This window comes from Dermacentor silvarum, chromosome 7 (genome assembly GCF_013339745.2).
Source record: "Dermacentor silvarum isolate Dsil-2018 chromosome 7, BIME_Dsil_1.4, whole genome shotgun sequence".
Taxonomy (NCBI): Eukaryota; Metazoa; Arthropoda; class Arachnida; order Ixodida; family Ixodidae; genus Dermacentor; species Dermacentor silvarum.
In genome coordinates, this window is record NC_051160.1 from 88,771,364 (window position 1) to 88,793,079 (window position 21,716).

The window sequence follows — 21,716 nt, forward strand, 5'->3', positions numbered from 1 at the left end:
AGGAATATTTGGTCACTAATGTTAGTTATGGTACTGTAGACAACATAGTCGTCAGCAAATACGCGGATATGACTAGAGACAGCTAAGTGGTAGATCATTATTATAAATTAAGAACAGGAGGGGTCTTAGCACAGAACACTGTGGAACGCTTGATGATACAGGAAGCGGATTAGAAACATTGTTATTTATTAGCACAAACTGTGAACGATTAGTAAGAAATTCTTTTATCCATCTTAGTACGTTAGGGTGAATATTCAACTGTGAAAGTTTTAGAAGCAGGCGTTGATGAGCTACTTTGTCAAAGGCTTTCGCGAAATCGAGGAAAATTGCGTCGGTTTGTGTATTAGCATCGAAGTTTGAATGTAGATCATGAAGAAAGATTGCCAAATGGGTTTCACAAGGCAGTCCCTTACGGAAACCGTGCTCGGATGAATGAAAGAAATCGTTTGAGTCGAGAAAGTCCATTAAGTGAGAGAAAATGGCATGTTCCATGATTGTGCAAGGGACGCTTGTTATGGAAATTTGGCGGTAGTTTAGTGGTGAGTCTCTATTACCTGATTTTTAGACCGGAACGACCTTACCCACCTTCCATTCAATCGGTAGGTTACATGTGGTTCATGACTGGGAAAACAGCAAGATTCGAGCAGTTTTGAAGTAATTTTGTCATGGCGAGCAGATGATGACATCTTGAAGTTGCAGATACCGTTTAATGAAAAAAATGATGGCAGGCATTTCTGACATGGCAGCAGCAGAAATGTTTTGAATGGGCGTATCGGATTCTATGCTGAAAACAGACGAAAATGTTGCGTTAAAAACGTTAGCACAGTCAAAGTCTGATAGAGGATTTCAGCGTCTCAGGCCACAAAGAAAATCCGGTACGACAGCCGACATCGCTACGTTCGATTTTCTCCTTGCTCCGTTGTCCTCCTATGGACATCACGTCGCCTCGTCGGCTTGTCTGAAAAGTTGCTGCCGCGCGACACAGGGCCCTACACGATATCGCGTCAGCTTGGACGACGTGAACTAGAGATCGCGCCGCTGGACTCTCGTGTCCCCACTGACAGTTGTGTATGTGTCCCAGGCTGAAACCTTACTTTGCCGCGAGTTCAGCTCCCTTATAGCTCGCGCCGACACGGCGCCTTTGCAGGCGGGGTTATGTTACGGCCCAGCCAAGAGTGGCGCCAGTATGAAGAAGACGATTTGACGTGTAGAGGTAGAATCGGTCTCGCTATAGCCATCTTGTTTGTGTATCGTTGCTTCTCTTGTATATATTACAAATACACATGTATATGTAATTTCTGCAACGTAACAATATATATGTATGTATACAGCATGTTAATGAAGCAGTATGTAGATTTCCACATAATTTATTGAGATTATTCTCCCCCTTTTGTTATGTTGATCTTTATTACTTCGCCTGGTAGCTTTCGCCGCGTTAAAAAAACTGCTGTAAAAACTAACATAAGTTAAGAAAGAAATGATCAACAAGGGTAAAAGGTGGTGAGGGGAGGAATCGAAACCGGGTCCATGATGTAGCAATCGGAGGCCCTAACGCTACACAACCGCCAGGCTGCCACCTAGTTTGCTTTATTATTATTATTGCATGGAAATCTGTGTTTTGAGAAGAGGCTGCTCAAGTGCGTAGTGTCGATAAAAGCTTTTATCCCGTTTCTGAGTGTATTTCTCAACCTGACGCTTGTGTTTGTATGCCCTATTTTGGAACTTTCATTGGCCTGCGTAGCATGTACGCTTTTGTTTTTTGTGTGTGTCTATATGAGACGTAAAAAGAAATTTGCCAGTCACTTTAGTATAGGCTAAAGAGGATGACGGCGAATGTCTGCGCGCGTCTTTTTTAGTTTTGTTTTCGCTGTGGGTTTAGATGTTTCATCCTTCGAAGACGTGCGTTCCATCGTGCGACACAGTGCGTTTAGTGGGACGAGATGGACTGAAGCGCGTCACGATTTATACGAGGCACCACGTCATCGCACGGGTTTTTTCCCTGACGCGCCTAACCGGATGTACAGCCGCCCTCAGAATATTTCAGAGTGCGGAAAATGAGAATAAGTTAAATTTTTTTCGATTTCACCACAATGTGTGAAATGTGTCAGGAATGGGATGATTATACGGAGAAGTATGGCCTCTTCCTTTCGGTTGAAGGACCTCGGATCCCGTGTTCAGAAAACTGTTGAGGGAGATTGTACACCTAAAAACCGCCTAATTTGTCACGGTAGACATGGTAGACGTGTAATTCATATTTTATTCACTTTTTTCACCTTAGATTCGCGTTGATTCAAATTTGATTCACCTTAATGCACTTTACTCCACTTACATCACCTGTAGATTCACAATTTTACCTTAGATTCACATTTAACACTTAAAACACTTAATTCACATTTAAGCGTGTCACCGCTAATTAGTTATGACATTTTTAGTGTCTTAGACGTCACTTTAATTTTGCTGCCATAACGGCGGACGGTCGTCGGATTTTTTGACCCATGAGCCATCTAAGGCTTTCGCCTTAAAAATGATATGTGACGGACGGTGGAATCGACCCTCCACTGTCGAGCACAGCCGCCCGGTGCTCTAACTACTGGGCACGATCGCACACATAATTCTCTCGTTCCAAGCCAGCCAGCTCTTTGAAACGCTCGGCGCGTGTGGCCCCCGAGCCAGTTCCTCGTCTTCAAGAGCTCGCGCTCTGAGGCGCCGTGTTAGACTGCAATCTCTCCCGGACGAGCCCAATTTCCTCAGTACTTTTAGGGTAGGGCGCTACGTAGAAATGGTGAGTTTAGTATAGCGTAAAACGCTTGCGTTAGCGTTAGCGTGTGACGCAACGCTGACGCAACGCTGACGCAAAGAAAGGCTGCACTGCGCGGCACAAGGTAGTGTTTTAGAATAGCGGAACGGAGCAAAACGCTAACGCTAACGCAAACATATATGGCGCCATCTAGATGTAAAAACAAAAAGTGCGGGAAAGCCCGATCCGCATTAAATGTCGAGCTGATCCAATGCCAAACCCACAAGTGTGTCCTTAAGTGAAGCTTACAGAAAGCCACGGTCGCTGCGCTTATTATGCATGTAGGTGTTTGGTTTCAGTGTTGCTTTGTCACAGTCGCGAAACACACCGATTATTCTTTGCATGCCGCGATCGAGTGTTCTGCGGGACCCAAATTACTTGTCCTTTTTAAGTTGGGATGCCAGTAGACGCCCTCATGGTTCGGGACCGAGAGCGACCGCGCAGGTTGTACGTGTCCATGCACAAGAAGCGGCCTGCTCAACATCGCGGTTTTACACCGAGAGAATGAGCGAAATACACCTGGGCGCCATCTCGAGGCGGATACAGCAAACATGAGCAAACCCTCTCGTTAGGCCTACTGCGCCGCTAATTGAGAACGTATATCGAAAACAACGCCCATTTGTCACCTGTACGCCGCTGTCGAAGCATCATCACACAAATCTAAAGCAAACACGAGCATTAGTGGGGAACGGATGAGCCGAACAATGCAGGCCGACGACTCGATAGATCCGAAGCGGGGAGCTCTCACTTCGACTGGCGCCGCCATGTTGCCGTATACGTAAGGCTCCCTTGCGTGCGTTAGCGTTCACCGCTAAATCCCGAAAATAGCGTACCAGCGTAAGAGCTCCAGCACCGTTTAGGTATGGCGCATGCGCAGTGTGGTGCATGTAGTTTTTAAATCTTCGCTTTAAAAACTTTATATATATATATATATATATATATATATATATATATATATATATATATATATATATTGTGGGCGTTTGTTACGCACATCTTCCTCATCTGTGTGTTATCATCATCATCCTCACAATTTTACCTATCCTCTTCTCCTATATATGTGATCATCATCATTGCCTATGTGCTGCGTTTGTTCGCTGACGAGCTCCCAGGCCTAATAAACGTCGTCCCAACCGAGACGTCACAAGTGGTGGAGTGTACTCTTCGGTCCTACGTCCTCTGGCCGTCCGTTCTGCCTCCTGGAGCTTCGTTCAGGTCGCCACTTGCGCCCACCGTCAGCTAACATGCCGCAGGACGTGCAGCCTGGCGCCCCTATTGCCACCATTCCGACATCGCAAGTGCCTCCTTCCTTTACCATCAACAGCCCCCAGCGTGCCCCCATCTTTTCGCTGGTCTTCGCGGAGAGGATGTCGAAGACTGGCTGGACGATTATGAGCGAGTCAGTTCCGCCAATCACTCGGATGATGTTCATAAACTCCGCCATGTCTCCTTCTATGTGTCTGGTGTGGCGAAGACGTGGTTCTTGAACCACGAAACCGACTTGACCGACTGGATTCTCTTCAAGCACCAGCTTCGTGAAGTGTTCGGCACACCGGCCGTTCGGTCCACTCTCGCCAAGAAAAGCCTCGATGCTCGCAAACAACACCTGGTCGAGGCGTACACCTCCTACATAGCGGACGTCCTTGCACTCTGCCTACGTGCGAATTCTTCAATGTTGGAGTCGGACAGGGTACGCCACATTCTCAAAGGCATTGGAACTCTCGCCTTCAATGCCCTCGCCACCAAGAATCCCGCTACCGCCGCTGAAGTCGACACCACTTGTCAGCGCCTCGATGAGCTCGAGTCTGTCCGCCTACAGCCCGACATTGACGATGCCCATTCTACGGGGGACCACGATCTACGTTCACTGATAGGCACGCTCATACGCGAAGAGTTGCAATCGTTGGGGTTACCCTCACCTTCGACGTGTCCCAGCCAACCTTTTGGTGCATCATTGCGTGACGTTATCAGGGAAGAACTGGCGTCCTTGACCTGCGCTGTGACAGTACAAGCTCCTGTCCCTCACGCATGCCATGAACCTCATGCAATGAACTCATGCAATGAACCATGTAGTTAAATCGAAGCCATGCCAAGCCAAGCGAAACCATGAGCTTTAAAAACTACATGCGAAATCGTATATGGCTCCGCAAAATCGCCTGTGTACAGAAAACTAACATCATCAGCATTGACTAGAGTGTCGTCGTCTTCTTCCGCAGCTGGCTAGTTGGCGCCCCTCGCGTTGCGCTCGTGTTCGTGCTCGGCTAGCGCTCGTGCCACTGCTCCCGCGTTCGTCGTCGTCGTCTTCTTCCAAGTTGGCTGCGTTACCGCTTATCATTCTAGCGTAGAATTTCACTTCTCTTCTGTCGTCCTAATCAGGAGACCATGTCTACGGGTGTATGAGCCATTGCTTAAGGGGGTATAAGCCGTTCATTGTCTTACATAACGGACAGATTAAATTTTGAAGCAATTTAATTTCGAAGAATCGCAAGCGGCAATGGCGGGCGAATGCTGCTAAACACGCCGCCGAGCGAACTTGAGACATCGAACGCAAGCGACAACGGCGGACTGCCGGCATACTGTCCGTGACGTCGTTCTCTCCGTCGCAGCCGAACTTGTGCGTAACCTCATAATTGAGAAATACTTTAACGAGCACTCGGGATTTAGCCAGCGATAAACACCGGGGCTGCCCGTTTCGGTTTCGCTGGTTGACCATCTTCACGGAGTGGAAGGGCCGACGAATTTTTTCCTCAATATGTTCCTTTTTTTAACTTATGCGCTTGCGTATTTTGTGTTTTTGAAATGATATTCATAAGCATACAATTTTGTCTCTTAAGCGGCGCTTTAGCTTTACTGCAGAGCAAGATTTAAACATGTACCAGATGCTCTTCCTCTTGGAGTGGAGCTTGTTCACGACGCCGTAGAAATCATACGTACCTGGTGTCGGGCTTCCTGGTGATCAGCCAGGCCTTCCATTGCACTCCGGTTAGCTGAAGTACGCCACTTTCCCAAACTTGGATAGCTGGGACGTGTAATTTTTGTTTGTGGAGCATGGCATGTGCGCCAGCCCGCCCTCCCCCCCCCCCCCCCCCTCGGATGAATTCAGAGAAATTGACAATGACGGTATCATACGCCAAAGCGGGTGAAGGTGAAAGCCTGCGTGCTCAAGCGACATTAATTAAGTTCCTGGACATTCTCATTCGAATGCGTTTTTACTTCTTATTACTTGTTTTCTCCCCCCAACGGTCGTATGTTGAAATGCCTTAACTAACTTCGCCCTAATTAACACCAAAGGTGGAGGGTGCAACTCCCAACAAAAGTCGTGGTTGCGAGTGCCCTAATTAACTCGATATTATTTAACTGTGCCTTTTTGTGGCATGATGAGCGGCGTCGGAGCCAGCTGTGGAAGAAGACGACGACGACGAACGCGCGAGCAGTGTCATGAGCGCTTTCCTGCACGAGGCGAGCTCACATGAATTTCTGTACCACATGCTGCGTTTTCAAAGCCACCATCTGATGAGGCGTGTAAGGCTTTCGCCTTAATAACTTTCGAATGACATTGCTACGCCATCGCCAAAACATGCTGAACTACTTTTCCCCTTTGTATATGAACATTTGCTTCAAGGATGTTCCGGTTTTTTTATCGCTTTTTTGTTGCTGATTTCTGCGCTTCACGGGTGGGTTGTTGTGCACTTGACGTATACTCAAATGTATAGTTCTAACGCGATAGCGTAAGGGCCTCATGTCGCAAAAGGTCCGGTGTAAGCGCCGACCTAGGTCAATATAATTCCGAACCACAACCACGCAGGCCCTCCGCGAGGCGCAGAAGCGATACTCAATTGAATTACTGGAACTAAAACGTGTCAGAAAAATCGTAAAGTACAACTTAAACTACAACCTACGGACATGATAGCGTTGGATTGTAATTTAAATATACGAGAAAACAATTCTGTTACGCACAAACTCAAACACAAACCAATTTTCCAGCGTTTCTACCATTCATAAAGCGGCGCGGCTCGCTCAGTTCTTTGCAACAACACCATCCAGATGGCGCTCGCCTCCCCGCAGCCTCAGCGCGCGGACGCGAAGGTGGAAAAAAATATTCATGAGCCAATGCACTCTTTGAAATTGGATGTCCAGCGAAGCTGTTTAGCCCACGATCCAGAGGTGACAGAATTTTCAACGAAGGTACGAACATTTTTATTGTCCTGGTCGGTCGTCATCGTGACGATAGGTACGCACACACATTCGTGTATCACCTCTGTTATTAAATCTGTCCGTCACGTAAGACGATGAATGGCTCATACACCCCCCCCCCCCCTTAAGCAATGGCCACGGCCGCTGGATAAAAAAAAAACGCATATCCACGGGGTGAATGATGATGAGTGGGCGAAGCTCCGGAGGGAATCATCGGTAAACCGTGAATCTTCCGTGTAATTCGCCCAGTCTCACCACACTAAATCAAACGACTGACTTCCACCAATGACACGCGCCATATGTGACGTCATTCCTATTTTATAACAGCGCCCTTCATTATAATTGCACCACCTCCCGCTTAAGAGGACGCTAGTACAAACGCGTTAGAAACGTGCAGTACTCTCTAGTAAGGGGGAGAGGCCACAGCGTCTTACGCAGCTGTTTACACATGCTGGAACGTGCACCGCGTTTGCCGACGCCATCACATGACTGCTGAGAGAGTATAACCCCCGTATTCATAAACGCTCCTCGACTTGAACTTGACTTGCCACCGCCTTCAACGCGTTTCGAACAGCGCGCGCTGCCCATGGCGGTGGCAAGTCAAGTTCAAGTCAAGGAGCGTTTATGAATACGGGGGTAAGGCGGAGAGGCCACAGCGTCTTACACCAGCTTCTTACACGGGCCGTAACGCGCTAGCACAAACGCGTTAGAAACGCGCAGTCTTTCGTTAATGTTGGGTATTTATTGTCATCGTGGTGCGTGTGTCCATGTGCGCTTCGTGGCGTAGTGGCTAGCGCCGCGCGTTCGGAAGCGAGGGGTCCCTGGTTCGATTCCGCGCTACGGACACAACTTTCGGAATATTTTTAAAGTAGGCATGGCTACCTACTACGACGATGACGACTACTACTACTACTACATACTACAGAGGAGGGACAGACCCACACCCTAAGGAGCTTCGCCCCTAAAAAAAAGTTGCAGTGGCTTAGCTCGGCTATGCCACGATATACGTAGCGTTAGCAAAGGTTCAGCTGATTATTCTAAGCTTTCCTGGTTGCCTAGATTGTCAAGGATTAGCTTGATTGTCATGCTTACTGCTGCTCCAATGACACACACGCGGTATACGTATTATGTGGCACATGTATCATTCCTCCTACGCTCAACCGCTAATTGCCAGGCAACTACTTCGGGATCCGATGAGTCAAGCTTCTCCGTTCTTCTGCGCTGTTGAGCAGCATTTGCGCTCTCCTTCTCCATGGCTATACCACACTGGTAAACGCCAGTCAGAAGCGCAGCGGCTCCAGCGCAGTGTCAGACGACGACTGCACAGCGAGCGCGCGCCGGCGCCAGTGCGTCTACCACGGCTACGACGTCACTCCTCTGGAATGCGCAGACCGGCGACGGTGAGTCGCGCGCGGCGGCGGCGGAGTGCGCGAGAGGTGCCGGCTCCGGTGGCTCCGGTGATGCGCAAGCCGTGTGACATCACTGATCCTTGCGGATGCGCAGCACGGCTCTTGATGTGCCACGCGAAACGGGCTTGGCTAGGCCAGTGTAGCTAACGCTACAAAAAAAGGTGCGGCCTGCGCGTGCATCGAAAACGGTGTGATCCGCCGTGGCGCCAGACGCCGGGGTCTGTTGTCTGGCATCGGCAAAGCAAATGCCTCAGGAACGCGCTTGGAACGCCGTCGCGCGTGCAAGCCGAAGCATTCTATCCCCCTCAGCTAGCGCCGTTCGGCACTGCCAAGCGTCCGACAATGCAACTACGGCCGTCACGTTCGCTCCCATAGCCGCGCGCCCGACGCGGCAGGCCGCACTTTTTTTTTTTTTTTTTTTTATCCAGCGGCCGTGCAATGGCTCATACCCCGCAAACGTGGCCTCCCCATTACGACGACAGCAGCGAAGTGAAATTCTACGCTGGAATGATGAGCTGTGGAAAAAAGTTGTCGCAGTTTCACCTGAAAGGCGAAGCATCAATTGCGATAGCAAACTTGTAGAGAGCTATACGGAGTAATGATATTAGCTTTATCAGCTGTATAAACTTGGACATGCAGCAGCATCGGCAACACGCAGAACTGTTGTCGACGCCATCGGCGTTTTACCCGCGTTCGCTCAAAATGCGTGCGGCGTTGGTGACTGTTGCCGGAGCCTCTGATATAAATAGGCACTCGGTGCCGCAGCTAAACGTCGCCTCCCTTCCCTCCCCCCCCCTCCCCAACGGCCTCTCGCGCGTCGGAAGAAGGCGCGTTTGCTCTACATATATGGTGATTGTAAAGGAGAAAAGAGACGCCTACTTCTGCAGCCCTTAAGCGAGCACGGCGCAGAACGCGCGTTTGTTCTCCGCCGTGGTTCACTCTCTATGAAAGACGCGCCCCTCGCGCCCTTTCACTCGCACATACAGCGTTCGGCGCGCGGCGACGATTTCATCTCCAAATGACGTCATACGGAACCTCACGGCGACGGCGACGGCGACGGCAGAAATCTGCTTTTGAGTGTTCATATAATTGCTATCGCAATAAAAGACGACGACGAACGCGTGAGCAGTGGCACGAGCGCGTTCGCTCGGTTGCCACTCCCCAATGTTCTCGCCGAAAAAACATCGCGTCAGCACATCCAGCGCCTTCTGCCGTCGCTCTTCCGAATGTATGCCGTTGATTTCCGAGTTCGTTATCGAACCATAAGCGCTCACATACTTGGCAGCTTGATCCGAAGTTGCACTCGAGAAAGTCTCTTTGGAACCTCACGTAGGCGCCGTCGAATCCCGGCACCGCGCCCTCGTGGCGTCGACGTCTCTTTGCGACATTCTCAGCTTCGCGATAGGAGTTGTCGGCTCTTGCTTGTCGCTTACGTACCACATCGCGGGCACGCTCTTCTCGGGCCGTCGTGTTGGCACGAGGTCGACGGTCTCTCTCCCACCGCTGCTCTCGCTGTCGCTCCTCGCAGATACGCTGCTCTTCAGGCGTACAGATCATGCGTGGCCTTCTGATGGCTACGGTGGAGCGACGTGGTACCAAACAATTAGTGCCTTTTCCCTGTCTAAACAATGGGGGTAAGCGCCGCTTGTGGGAACACGACACTGTCGCAAGCGTTCCGCTTCGTTTGCCCTAAACTCAAGGTCGGCGGCTCTTCGCTGACGTTCGGCCTCAAATTTGCGCTTCCGCAACTGGGGGTCCGCGGCTTTTCGCGGACATTTTGCTTGGGCTTCGCAAGCCCTCCCGCTAGAATCGGTCGACAAGCTTCGCTTACCCCCATTTTCTCGACAGGGGAAGGGCTGGTGATTTTGTCTCTATCCGATCCACGTGTGACAAGCGTAGTTAAAGGGCGCGTTCAGGTCCCCAAGCCCACAGGGGTATGTGCCATTGAGCTTGAACCCTTTCTGCACTATTGCTAGGATCGACCCACTTTTCAGCGTGACACCACCAGCACCACTGCCGACACTTGTGAGCCTATAAAACTTCGCTTAAAATTCCTCTTGGTAGCCTTATCAGGCGCACACTACGTCATGCACCACGTCCAACATTCACAGAAACACATCATTTTAGACACAGGTGGCCGTTAAACCAAGCATATCGCTGCTCGCGTTGTCAGGCGAGTGTCGATATGCGTTTGCTATTGTTGTTGGCTCTTTCACTCTCACTTTTTAGGGAAGAATTTTCCGCATGGAAGCTGTAAAATCCAGGAACCTGGCCATAGACACCTTCGCTGTAAAAACTGAATTGCCCATGCTCCGATTGACTGGACAGGTTTGCGAACCATATTGGAAGCCCGAACGGTCTCGAACTTGAGATCAGAAAAACTCTGTGCGCAAAACTCAGACCGACAATGAAGCGTTGGAGCCTCCCTTGTTTGGAATATTGAATGATATTCATGGAATATCCAAGAGCAGCTGCCGGTGAAGCTTCGGTGATAAACAAGCATCGCAACGCCATTTGGTCGGTGAATGACGTCCCTTAGAGCTAGCGAAGCAGAAGGGAACAAAATGACGTCGTCGATGACATTTGTCTCGTGGTTCTTCGAACCTTCAATTTAAACAATGAGAATGTGCTTCCACAGCAGCCGTGATAAAAATAAGGAACCATATGTTCGAGATCGTAGAAACAGGATCTGGAGAAAGAAATAAAACTTTCAAGACACGAAAGCAACCGATCTTTGTCGGCACTTTTCAATCCCGCTCATCTATTATACGTGAGTCATCGCAACTAAAAAGCAATCGCTAGTGCCGGGGCAAATTTGGGAGTCTACAATTCTATTTCCGTAACGCGTGCGTTCGTATTCCGAACGCCTAGCTCACTGCCTAATTAGCGACAACATTCGCGAAATTTTAGAGACAGTGAGCGTGATTAGCTAGGAGCGATAACATAATAACAGACATTAAGATGTTCACCCTTTCGGCCCTGGCGTCCTATAAAAAAAGACATGAAGAGAAATTGTTCAAAATCGTGACGCAAATTGTTAGCGAACTCAAAAAAAAATTGACCGATTCGCCATACACCTTCGCCAGCATAGGCAACAGTTTCATCATCCTTGTCTTCCTCAGAAAGCCTTAGAGGTAAAATCAAAGTGGCGGAAGGCAGGAAACACGACTGCAGCAGTATCCACGTCTTTTGATAATATTTTACTCAATACCCATTGTCTCGGAAGCGATGATAATTTTGTGTGTTGTTTCTGATGTGCTTAGGGGTGGATTTATACAGGGATGTTTTGCCTCCTATTTCCTCATAGCCCACAACACGCCATGATCTACATGTCCTAAATAAAGGACACCAGGGCTCAATGGTTGTCAAGGGCCCTTGATGAGTTGAATCTAGAGTGAAGGCGCTGTTGCTTGTGACAGCTGCAGATTTCTTGTGTTATTATTCCAGACGGGGTCAGTCGGCCTGAACTGCTGTATTCAGTGGCAAAAGGACTCCTATAGCGAAAAGTCTGTGTATCATTGACCCCAAATATGTTTGCTGCACTATAGGAAGTGGGCGTGTTGGAGGTAGAAGACGATGACGAGGAAAAACTGGGTATACAGTTTGCTTTTGGAGGCTTGGGCAGCAGTTTTTACAGCACATTAGACGAACAATTCGCCCTCTGTGGTGAAAATACATCCGACAATGTGACTACCAAGAAGATGGAGGCCATTCAAGTCCAATGATGAAGGAAGTGCGCGTGTTGGAGGTAGAATATGTTAACAATGAAGACCAGGATACACATGCCGGGAACCGAGGGGTCGCCGCGGAGCGCCAGAATAAGAGGACCAGCACACCAGGCTTTTAGAACGGACTAGCGCGTGCCGTGCTTACGCCCAACTTTATTTTCGTCGTCTTTCGCAGGCGGACGAGAGCGCCGATTTTAGCGTCCCGGCGTTGCGGCGTCGGTGGGCGCTACATGCAGTTTGCTTTTACAGGCTTGGGGAGCAGCAATTGCTGCACAACATACGAAAAAATTGGCCATCTATGGTGAAACTGCATCTGACGAAGCGACTATAAAGTAAATAGAGGCCATTCAAGAACAATGATGAGGGAAGTCTGCTTGTTGGAGGTAGGAGACAATGACGATGAAACCCAGGATACACAATCTGCTATTGCAGGCTTGGGGAGCAGTAATTTCTCTACAGTAGAGGATGAATTGGCCATCAATGACGAAAATACGCCCGAAAAAGCGACTCTCAAGTAGTTAGAGGCCATTAAAGGGCAATATTGAGCCCTGTATAACGAGCATGAAGAATCTTTTTCAGGCCTTTCACGCACAAGGACCACTGCCAAATATCCATCATGCATGTTTTTTTTACATTTATATGTTTGATACAGCTCAGAATAATATGCAACTTCAAAATACTTCGTATTCCTCTCTACAACCACAAGGCCCTGGTGTCCTATATATAGGACATGACGTCATATCTTATACTGATGTGGTACTCCAAATATAATTAATATTTTTCTGTTTCTTAGGCACTAGTAAATCAACACACAACGATAAAAAAATTCTGCATGTTAAAAAAATTCAAGGCTGAAAGGGTTTTAAAATGGCCACAAGCATGCGAAAGAACGTGCGCGTACCAGCTAAAACTCGCAGAAATGAGTCTAGTAAACATTCACAAATACGGAATAGAATTGTCATTGGGAACCCGCCGCGGTAGATGTATATAGGCAGAACATCGTACTCTTTATTTGGAGGCTTTCGGTTCAGCTCCCGCCTGCGGTTAAATAATTTCCTTAACACTCGTTTTATCTCTTCAATATTTTTCCACATTTCAATTGAAATTCAATTAAACGCCCTTATGATTACAGTGATTTGTTATTTGTTTGCTTCTTGCAACTTCGTAGTCTAGTGCGCCAACACATCGGAAAATCTTGTATGGCCGGAAAAAGCCTCACAGAAGCTTTTCACACCGTCCATGTCGGATTATTGACGTCCAAAATTCAAAACTAGTGCCTGGCTGGTATTACGTGTGACGCTGCTGCAGATTACAGCATCTGGTGTTGCTCACGTTGCTTGCCCTTGATGCGCGGGCGGGTGGCCTGCCGGGCGTTTTCCGCGCGCTGAAGGTACGAAGCAATGTCAATGTTTGCCTAGATGGCATATAGTCGAGCACTCTTGTACGACCCCTTCCGTAGTCTCAGGTGAATCATGTCGTCTGTGTTGTACTTGTGAACGGTACAACATAAAAAAAGCTAAAGTAGAGACGCGTGGCGATACTTCTAGCCGAAGCACGACAAAGTGACAACTGCATGTGGTATGAAGTATCTGGGTTTTTGACGAAGGATTGATGCTTCGGCAACTCAAATTGGGTAAACAGAGAGGGTTATGTCTGAGATGGTCAATAGAAAGGCCAGTTACCAACAGCACTACAAACGCTTGCCTTCGCGGTTATGATACCCGACTAATTGGTATGAGATCCCCAGCAATGACCCTGACATTATTTTCTATTCGAATATAATATAACGTTTAACTGAGCGCAGGACGTTCCTTTATGTGCGGTATTGCCAAGTGATCAGCAAATGCCATCGTGAGTCTAGTTATTTGAATCTCTTGCAGCCTGACTCATTCAGCCAGACCGCGTCGACAACGCTTTATCGCATTCTTTCAGAGACTACGCACTATTTTCATGTTTCTACAGCCGATATTAGACGCAACATCATGTATTATTGGTCACTGGGCTTCTGCGGTGTATGCGAATACACGTTCGAACAAAGCCTTGACCCAATTTGGTCAAGTAAAATTTGCATCACGCAGTGAAGCACGTCGCGAGCTCGGCCACTTCTGTGGTCAATGTAAAATGACGGCAATGTCTGTCTTTGACTACGAAATGCCTATGATTGTAAAGAAGTACGAATCGCTAGAAGTGTGTGGGAACAACAGGATCAATGTCAATAAATGCATCAAATAACGGTGCATACCATGCCAAGAATAGTTCTACTAGAATCTATACCCAGAGGAAGAATATTTTCAGCCATATTTATAACACAGGGCCATCAGTAGGGCCAAGATGGCAGAACCACTCATGAGGTAGTGTGCTTCAATAAGGTCAATAACTTGTACTTAGTGACGCGTTTAGTATTCGGCAACTCGGGCCTTGCCATACATCCTGCAGCGTTTCATTGATTCGTTGCTTCTTGATTGTAGCAACCTTTGCTATACAGGCAGGTTTGAACCACGAGGGGTATAAGTGCTCGTGTGGTTTGTCGGATATTTTCCTTTTCCCCGAGTAAATATCCTGATTTGCCTTCGGGAAATTGCAGGATTGGGCGAGGAGGGGTCTAGCCGCATCTGCCAGGATATTACCGCATAGAACCACACGGGAAAACCTCTAGACGCGAATCTAGATAGCCGATGTGGTGGCAAGATATTGAATGACCCCAGTATGTGACGGAGAACGAGCTGTGCAGCAAGGATCGGATAAATACCAGCCTCCTGTGTTTCCCAGTATTTCTTTTATGGCGTATATGCTGCTCACATATCATCAGCTTATCAAACGTGAGATTTTGTTGCATCTGCACTTTAGATGAGCAATCAAGTGCGACTTAAATCCGAATACTTTAATTCGAACTGATCTTAACACCTCAGGCTCGACGGAGTTGGAGTCACCGGGGTCTACAGCTGCGAACACACATGCAGAATCTTTCCGCAGACAGCCAGATGTTGCAATCCCGAGGCGGGCACTCAACTCTGTGCTGTGTGTCTTGGGTGCTATCACGACTAATGAATCTGGTAATCAGCTGCATAAAAATTAGTATGCCGCCTAGGCCAACAAATTGGCCTTTTGTGTCGCGCTCTCCTGGGTGCCACAATTTGTTCAACTTGCTTCGACTGTCGGCTGTTATCAATGCGCACACAGCATACACTGTACACGTAGCTGTTGACTTCACGAAATATCCACCACCAAAGGCTTTATTCCGGACATTCCGCTATTATTCTTGGAAGTGTGACGTTGGCACTACGTGCACAAAATGACGCTGCAGGGCCGCTATTTTGTAGCGATGGCTTTAAAGTAATAATGCCTTTTCGCGCTTATCGCGCTTTGTCAGTGGCCAGAGCGACGGTCCGCTCACGATATCAACGTTGATAACGCGAGCGGACCGTCGCTCTGACGGGGTGAATGATGATGAGTGGGCGAAGCTCCGGAGGGAATCATCGGTAAACCGTGAATCTTCCGTGTAATCTCTCAGCAGTCATGTGATGGCGTCGGCAAATGCGGTGCACGTTCCGGCATGTGTAAATGGCTGCGTAAGACGCTGTGGCCGCTCCTTACTAGAGAGCACTGCACGTTTCTAACGCGTTTGTGCTAGCGTCCCCTTAAGCGGGAGATCCGATGATTCCCTCCGGAGCTTCGCCCCCTGGATATGCTGTGGATATCATTCACCCCCTGGATATGCTGTGATTTTTTTATTGCGAAGCAATTATATGGACACTCTAAAGCAGATTTCTGCCGTCGGCGTCGCCGTCGCCGTGAGGTTCCGTATGACGTCAATGGAGATTAAAATCGTCGGCGCGCGCCGCCGAACGCTGTATGTGCGAGTGAAAGGGCGCGAGGGACGCGCGCTTTAACGGGGAGTGAACGCGCGGCGGAGAACAAACGCGCGTTCTGTGCCGTGCTCCCTTAAGGGCTGCAGAAGTAGGCGTCTCTTTCCTCCTTTACAATCACCATATATGTAGAGCAAACGCGCCTTCTTCTGACACACGAAAGGCCGGGGGGGGGGGGGGGGGAGGCGACCTTTAGCTGCGGCACCAAGTGCCTATTTATATCAGAGGCTCCGGCAACAGTCAGTAACGCCGCACGCATTTTGTGCGAACGCGGGCAAAACGCCGACGGCGTCGACAACAGTTCTGCGTGTGGCCGGTGCTGCTGCATGTCCAAGTTTATACAGCTGATAAAGCTACTATCATTACTCCGTATAGCTCTCTACAAATTTGCTATCGCAATTGATGCTTCGCCTTTCAGGTGAAACTGCGACAAGTTTTTTTAAAATAAAAGTAGACGTGGCTACCTACTACTACTACTACTACTACTACTACTACTACTACTACTACTACTACTACAGAGGAGGGACAGACCCACACCCTAAGGAGCTTCGCCCCTAAAAGTAAATATGGAAATAAAAGAAGTCAATAATTTGGAGAGCATCATTAAACTTTTTTTCTAAGATGCTCTAAGCTAACAGGAACGGCTCGTAGGCTCCAGCGCAAATATAATGTTTTGCGATTCATCAGAACTTGCGCTGTCATTTTGGTTCGTCACGGTTTAGTTACAATGAAAATGTCATACATAATATATGCGCCAAAATTGACGACCTCATCTAATTCGAAGCTTGCAAGCGCAACTTCCTTATTATGCTTTTCGGGCAATAATGTCAAGTGAAAGAAATGCAAATGTATAAGACGGCAAGCATAGCGGTGTTTTATATAAGACACTAGAAAGGTCGGTTACGCACCGCAGTGCAGCTGGCTGTGTAAATTCAAAAGACTTCTCCTGTGAGTACCATGCGACATTCGCAGTAGACGGCGTTGTCGTGCATTCTATATTTTTAAAAACGAACCATCATTGAGCTTCTCAAACGGGGGCCCAGAGGCGGTTTTTCAGTCAGCCTCGAAACTACCACATTAGCTTACTCAGAGTCTCTGAAAAGTACCTGATATATAAAATACCCTTACTGCCTCTAGGTTGGCCTGTTTCCTCTTGACTAATTTCACTCTCTCTCTCTTCAAATTGAGAGAAATCCGAGACCTCACTAACCTATGGTCACTGCACTTAACCTTACCTAACACTTCTACATCCTGCACTATGCTCGGATCGGCAGAGAGTATGAAATCTATTTCATTCCTTGTTTCTCCATTAGGGCTTTTCCAGGTCCACTTCCTGTTGCTGCGCTTCCTGAAGAAGGTATTCATTATTCGGAGCCTATTTCTTTCCGTGAATTCTACTAAAATCTCTCCTATTGCATTCCTAGAATCGATGCCGTAGTTGCCAATTGCTTGCTCACCAACCTGCTTTTTCCCCACTTTTGTATTGAAGTCGCCCATGACTATAGTATACTGAGTTTGCACCTTTCTCATTGCTAGTTCAACATCTTCATAAAACTGTTCTATTTCTTCATCATCGTGACTAGAGGTTGGGGCATAGGCTTGTACTACCTTCATTTTGTACCTCCTATCAAGGAGTACAGGAGGCATACGTGAATATCTTAGCAAACATCTACAAGGATTCCACGGCTACCTTGGTTCTCCACAAGAAAAGTAGAAAGATACCTATCAAGAAAGGGGTCAGGCAAGGAGACACAATCTCTCCAATGCTATTCACTGCATGCTTAGAAGAAGTATTCAAGCTGTTAGACTGGGAAGGCTTAGCAGTGAGGATCAACGGCGAATATCTCAGCAACCTTCGGTTTGCAGATGACATTGTCCTATTCTGCAACAATGGAGACGAATTACAACAAATGATTGATGACCTTAATCGAGAAAGTGTAAGAATTGGGTTGAGGATGAATATGCAGAAGACAAAGATAATGTTCAATAGCCTGGCAAGGGAACAAGAATTCAGGATCGCCAGTCAGCCTCTAGAGTCTGTAAAGGAGTACGTTTATCTAGGTCAATTACTCACAGGGGACCCTGATCACGAGAAAAAAATTTACAGAAGAATAAAATTGGGTTGGAGTGCATACGGCAGGCATTACCAAATCTTGACTGGGAGCTTACCACTGTCGTTGAAAAGAAAAGTGTACAATCATTGCATTCTACCGGTGCTAACATATGGGGCAGAAACTTGGAGGTTAACAAGGAAGCTCGAGAACAAGTTAAGCACCGCACAAAGAGCGATGGAACGAAAAATCTTAGGAATAACGTTAAGAGACAGGAAGAGAGCGGTGTGGATCAGAGAACAAACGGGGATAGCCGATATTCTAGTTGACATTAAGCGGAAGAAATGGAGCTGGGCAGGCCATGTAATGCGTAGGATGGATAACCGGTGGACCGTTAGGGTTACAGAATGGATACCAAGAGAAGGGAAGCGCAATCGAGGTCGGCAGAAAACCAGATGGGATGATGAAGTTAGGAAATTTGCAGGCGCAAGTTGGAATACGCTAGCGCAAGACAGGGGTAATTGGAGATCGCAGGGAGTGACCTTCCTCCTGCAGTGGACATAAAATATAGGCTGATGATGATGATGATGATATAAAATACACGTCAGGAGAAATGCAAAAGGCAATTTAATGTCGAGTTCTAAAGTTCTCTCGGTAATATTCTAGCAGAAATTAAAACTCTCGTTACAGCGAAAAACGGGCTTTAGGATAGGAGTGTGCGGTCCGGAATTCAGGTACGGGCGCAAATCATGCCTTTGTTCCTGTCGTACCAAAGTACAGTTAGCTCCGAATACGGGTCACAGGGTCACGGGCTCCTGGGGGAGGGGATGGGCTATGTCCTATTATCTTCAAGGTTTCGCCGCTGTAACCGTCTCGAAGGTAGCAGGTGGTGGCACTATGTATCAGGAAGTGGTATTACTGATAGGAGGGGACCGCGTCATGTGTTGAGAGAACAGTGGCGCTGCCTGGTATATTGCGCGTAACGCGAGGTGACTCCGTGGAAGGGCGTGCAGCAAACAGCGGTACGCTAGTCTTACCGACGAGCATCAGCTTCGCACTGTTACAATAATTTCCGTTAGGGAGCTTTGATTTTACTTTTCGAAGCTCGAACTCTTTCGAAGTCTGGTTATCTGTTTTTAGGTACCAGTTACTGCACAGTGCAGAACGTACACCCGCAAGCAAAGGTATATGCACCAGGGATTGCGTGATAAAGCTGATCTTGTCAACTGCCTGCGAATGCAACTTGCAATTGAGGACTGCAGTCAAAACTTGGCAATGTGATTAATTTAGTGTACTCGTCAATTTGAGTTTATGCATGTAAACTACAAAAAAATTACGTTTTTTCGGCGACCCTGTGGTCCTTATACTTTTGCTCATGGGTGTACCCACTATTGACAATGATGTTCTGTCCCGCCAAGTTCATCGGATTTACCATTCATATGTTCTGCAGATTATAGCAATGCTGTCACTTGCCGAATACATACTGTCACTATGTGTGAACACTTATTTGGAATTTGGATTATCATCATTGTCCACACAGTTGGCGAAACCTTAAACAAACCCACGCGAAATGAGAACAGTCAACGGCGCTCTTTAGGCTTTTAGTGCTAATGTATCGAGTGAGCCCAGACCGAACTGAATACCAATCAGAAAATGTAGCGCCTGGTAATACACAGTCATCACTGTATAAATGCAGTTACTCTCGCCAATCAAGCAATTGTGAGTACGTTGACTTTTTTTTTACTTGTTATCTCACATAGCATTGGGAGTACATGACATATACTTTTTAACACGAAAGTGTTTTATGCCGGGGTCCACCAAGACTTCACTGACGTATTTCCGTCACGGAAATACGTCACACGAACATACACGAACATAATACAAAGAAAGAAACCAGAAGAAAAAGTTCCACAAACATGCAAAATTTGGAAATCGAACCCACGACCTCTCGGTCCGCGACGATAGATCGCCGAGCGTTTAACCCATTGCGCCACAAGTGCATTTGCAGAGAGCTACACAGACGCGCCTTATATATCTAACACTCCTCCGTGTACCCGCGCTCTTGCTCGGGGCGGTGCCGCCGCCTACGAGCAGAAAAGAGAAGTACTGCATTATGACACTAACGCGCACCGACAGTGAACGCTTCGGTGGTCTCAGCACTACGACGCCTCGATGCCAGCATTCGAAGGGACGCTGGCATCAAGAAGCACTACCAACGCCACCTAGGTGGCGTTCACCGTACTCAGCACAGCGGAGCGTGGCCTCCGCAATTAGCTCTGAAAATGTTTCTGAAGTTGATCGCGGAGGCTGCAATTACGACGCGCTGTACGCGCTGATTTGACTCGGTGACGATTCAGTTACGTGCTTTGTCTTGCGCGTTGTATTAGTGTGTCAGTTACGTGCTTCGTCTTTCGCGTTGTGCTAGCGTGTGCAGCGTAGTGCAGCTTCCATATGCACGACGGTTGCTCATGGTCATCGACGTTGGTGGTCGTGATGGAGGAGACGTGCCACCAGGCGTCAGCGTGGGTGCATCAACGCCTAAGGGCGCTTTAGCCACAAAACACCAATAGACATTATATATCAATGTGCAATAAACATTACACTACTTCTGTGAAGACACGTTTCACTTTCGTGTTCTATACCGATTCCTATATAAGAGGGATCAACCACATTTTTTTCTGTGTATTCTGCCTCATAACAGATTGATGAAACGATGAAACTTGAGAGGACATGTTCTTACTATTTCGAGCTCTTGACGTTTTCCTTCGTCACAGGTGAATATTTTCCTTCGGTATTATATAGCATTGTTAATAATCAAGGTAAATAAACAGCCATGTGATACAGTTAACAACGAACCATGATTGCTGCGAAATAAGCTTTTAGGAACAGTAATCAGTGTTGCCGAGGTACGACAGAAACCAAGAGAACTGCTTAATACAATACTTCGCAATGGCACGAGGGCAGATATATATATATATATACATATATATATATATATATATATATATACAGTCAGTGGACCGACCTTTTTCAAAGGATTCCTTGAAACAGGTCAGTCCATTGACCGAAACTGTTGGGTAAATCCACAAAAGCTAACCGCGAAGTTATGCTTCTCATTTTTCTAAGCACGCATGGCCCATTTAAAAATCCAGTTACTATATATACATACAGGGTGTTTCAGCGAACACTTTCAAAAATTCTTAAAGGTTGCCTGGGCAGATAGCACAATTCAAGTTCATGAGCTGGTCTACTCGAAGAGGCGGACATTACTTCCGCAAGAAATTGAAATGCATAATCGAATAATTAACAGAAATTCGCTAATTAGGTTTTTAACTAATTACCTGATGGCCCATATTGCAATTTACAAATTGTAGCCGTGGAGTTCCCAAGGCGGATCCACTTGGAACGAATTCTCGGGATGACACCAGTTTCGAGATATTAATTCCCGAACTTTGCGGAGAAATGCATTGGCGTTCCAGTTAGGTTCTTAACAAAACGTCGCTTTTTGCATTGAAACACAAAATTAACTGGAACGCCAATGTATTTCTCCGCAAAGTTCGGGAATTAATATCTCGAAACTGGTTTCACCCTGAGAATTAATTCTAAGTAGATCCGCCTTGCGAACTCCACGGCTACAATTTGTAAATTACAATATGGGCCATCAGGGAATT

At 47.4% G+C, this 21,716-nt stretch overlaps 1 protein-coding gene across 4 annotated transcripts in view; it reads left to right on the plus strand.

Annotated features, from left to right (window-relative positions):
• LOC125946854 (uncharacterized) overlaps window positions 1-21,716 on the plus strand; it is a 184,956-nt gene that overhangs the window by 106,132 nt on the left and 57,108 nt on the right. For 2 of the 4 annotated variants that reach the window (XM_049670944.1, XM_049670947.1), the window contains exon 1: window positions 20,720-20,819. The exons of the other annotated variants lie outside the window; for them this stretch is intronic. In XM_049670944.1, coding sequence (XP_049526901.1) covers window positions 20,759-20,819 — 61 coding nt within the window. In that variant the 5' untranslated portion in view covers window positions 20,720-20,758. Of the gene's footprint in view, window positions 1-20,719; window positions 20,820-21,716 lie in introns of those variants that run through there. 4 annotated transcript variants of the gene reach the window in all.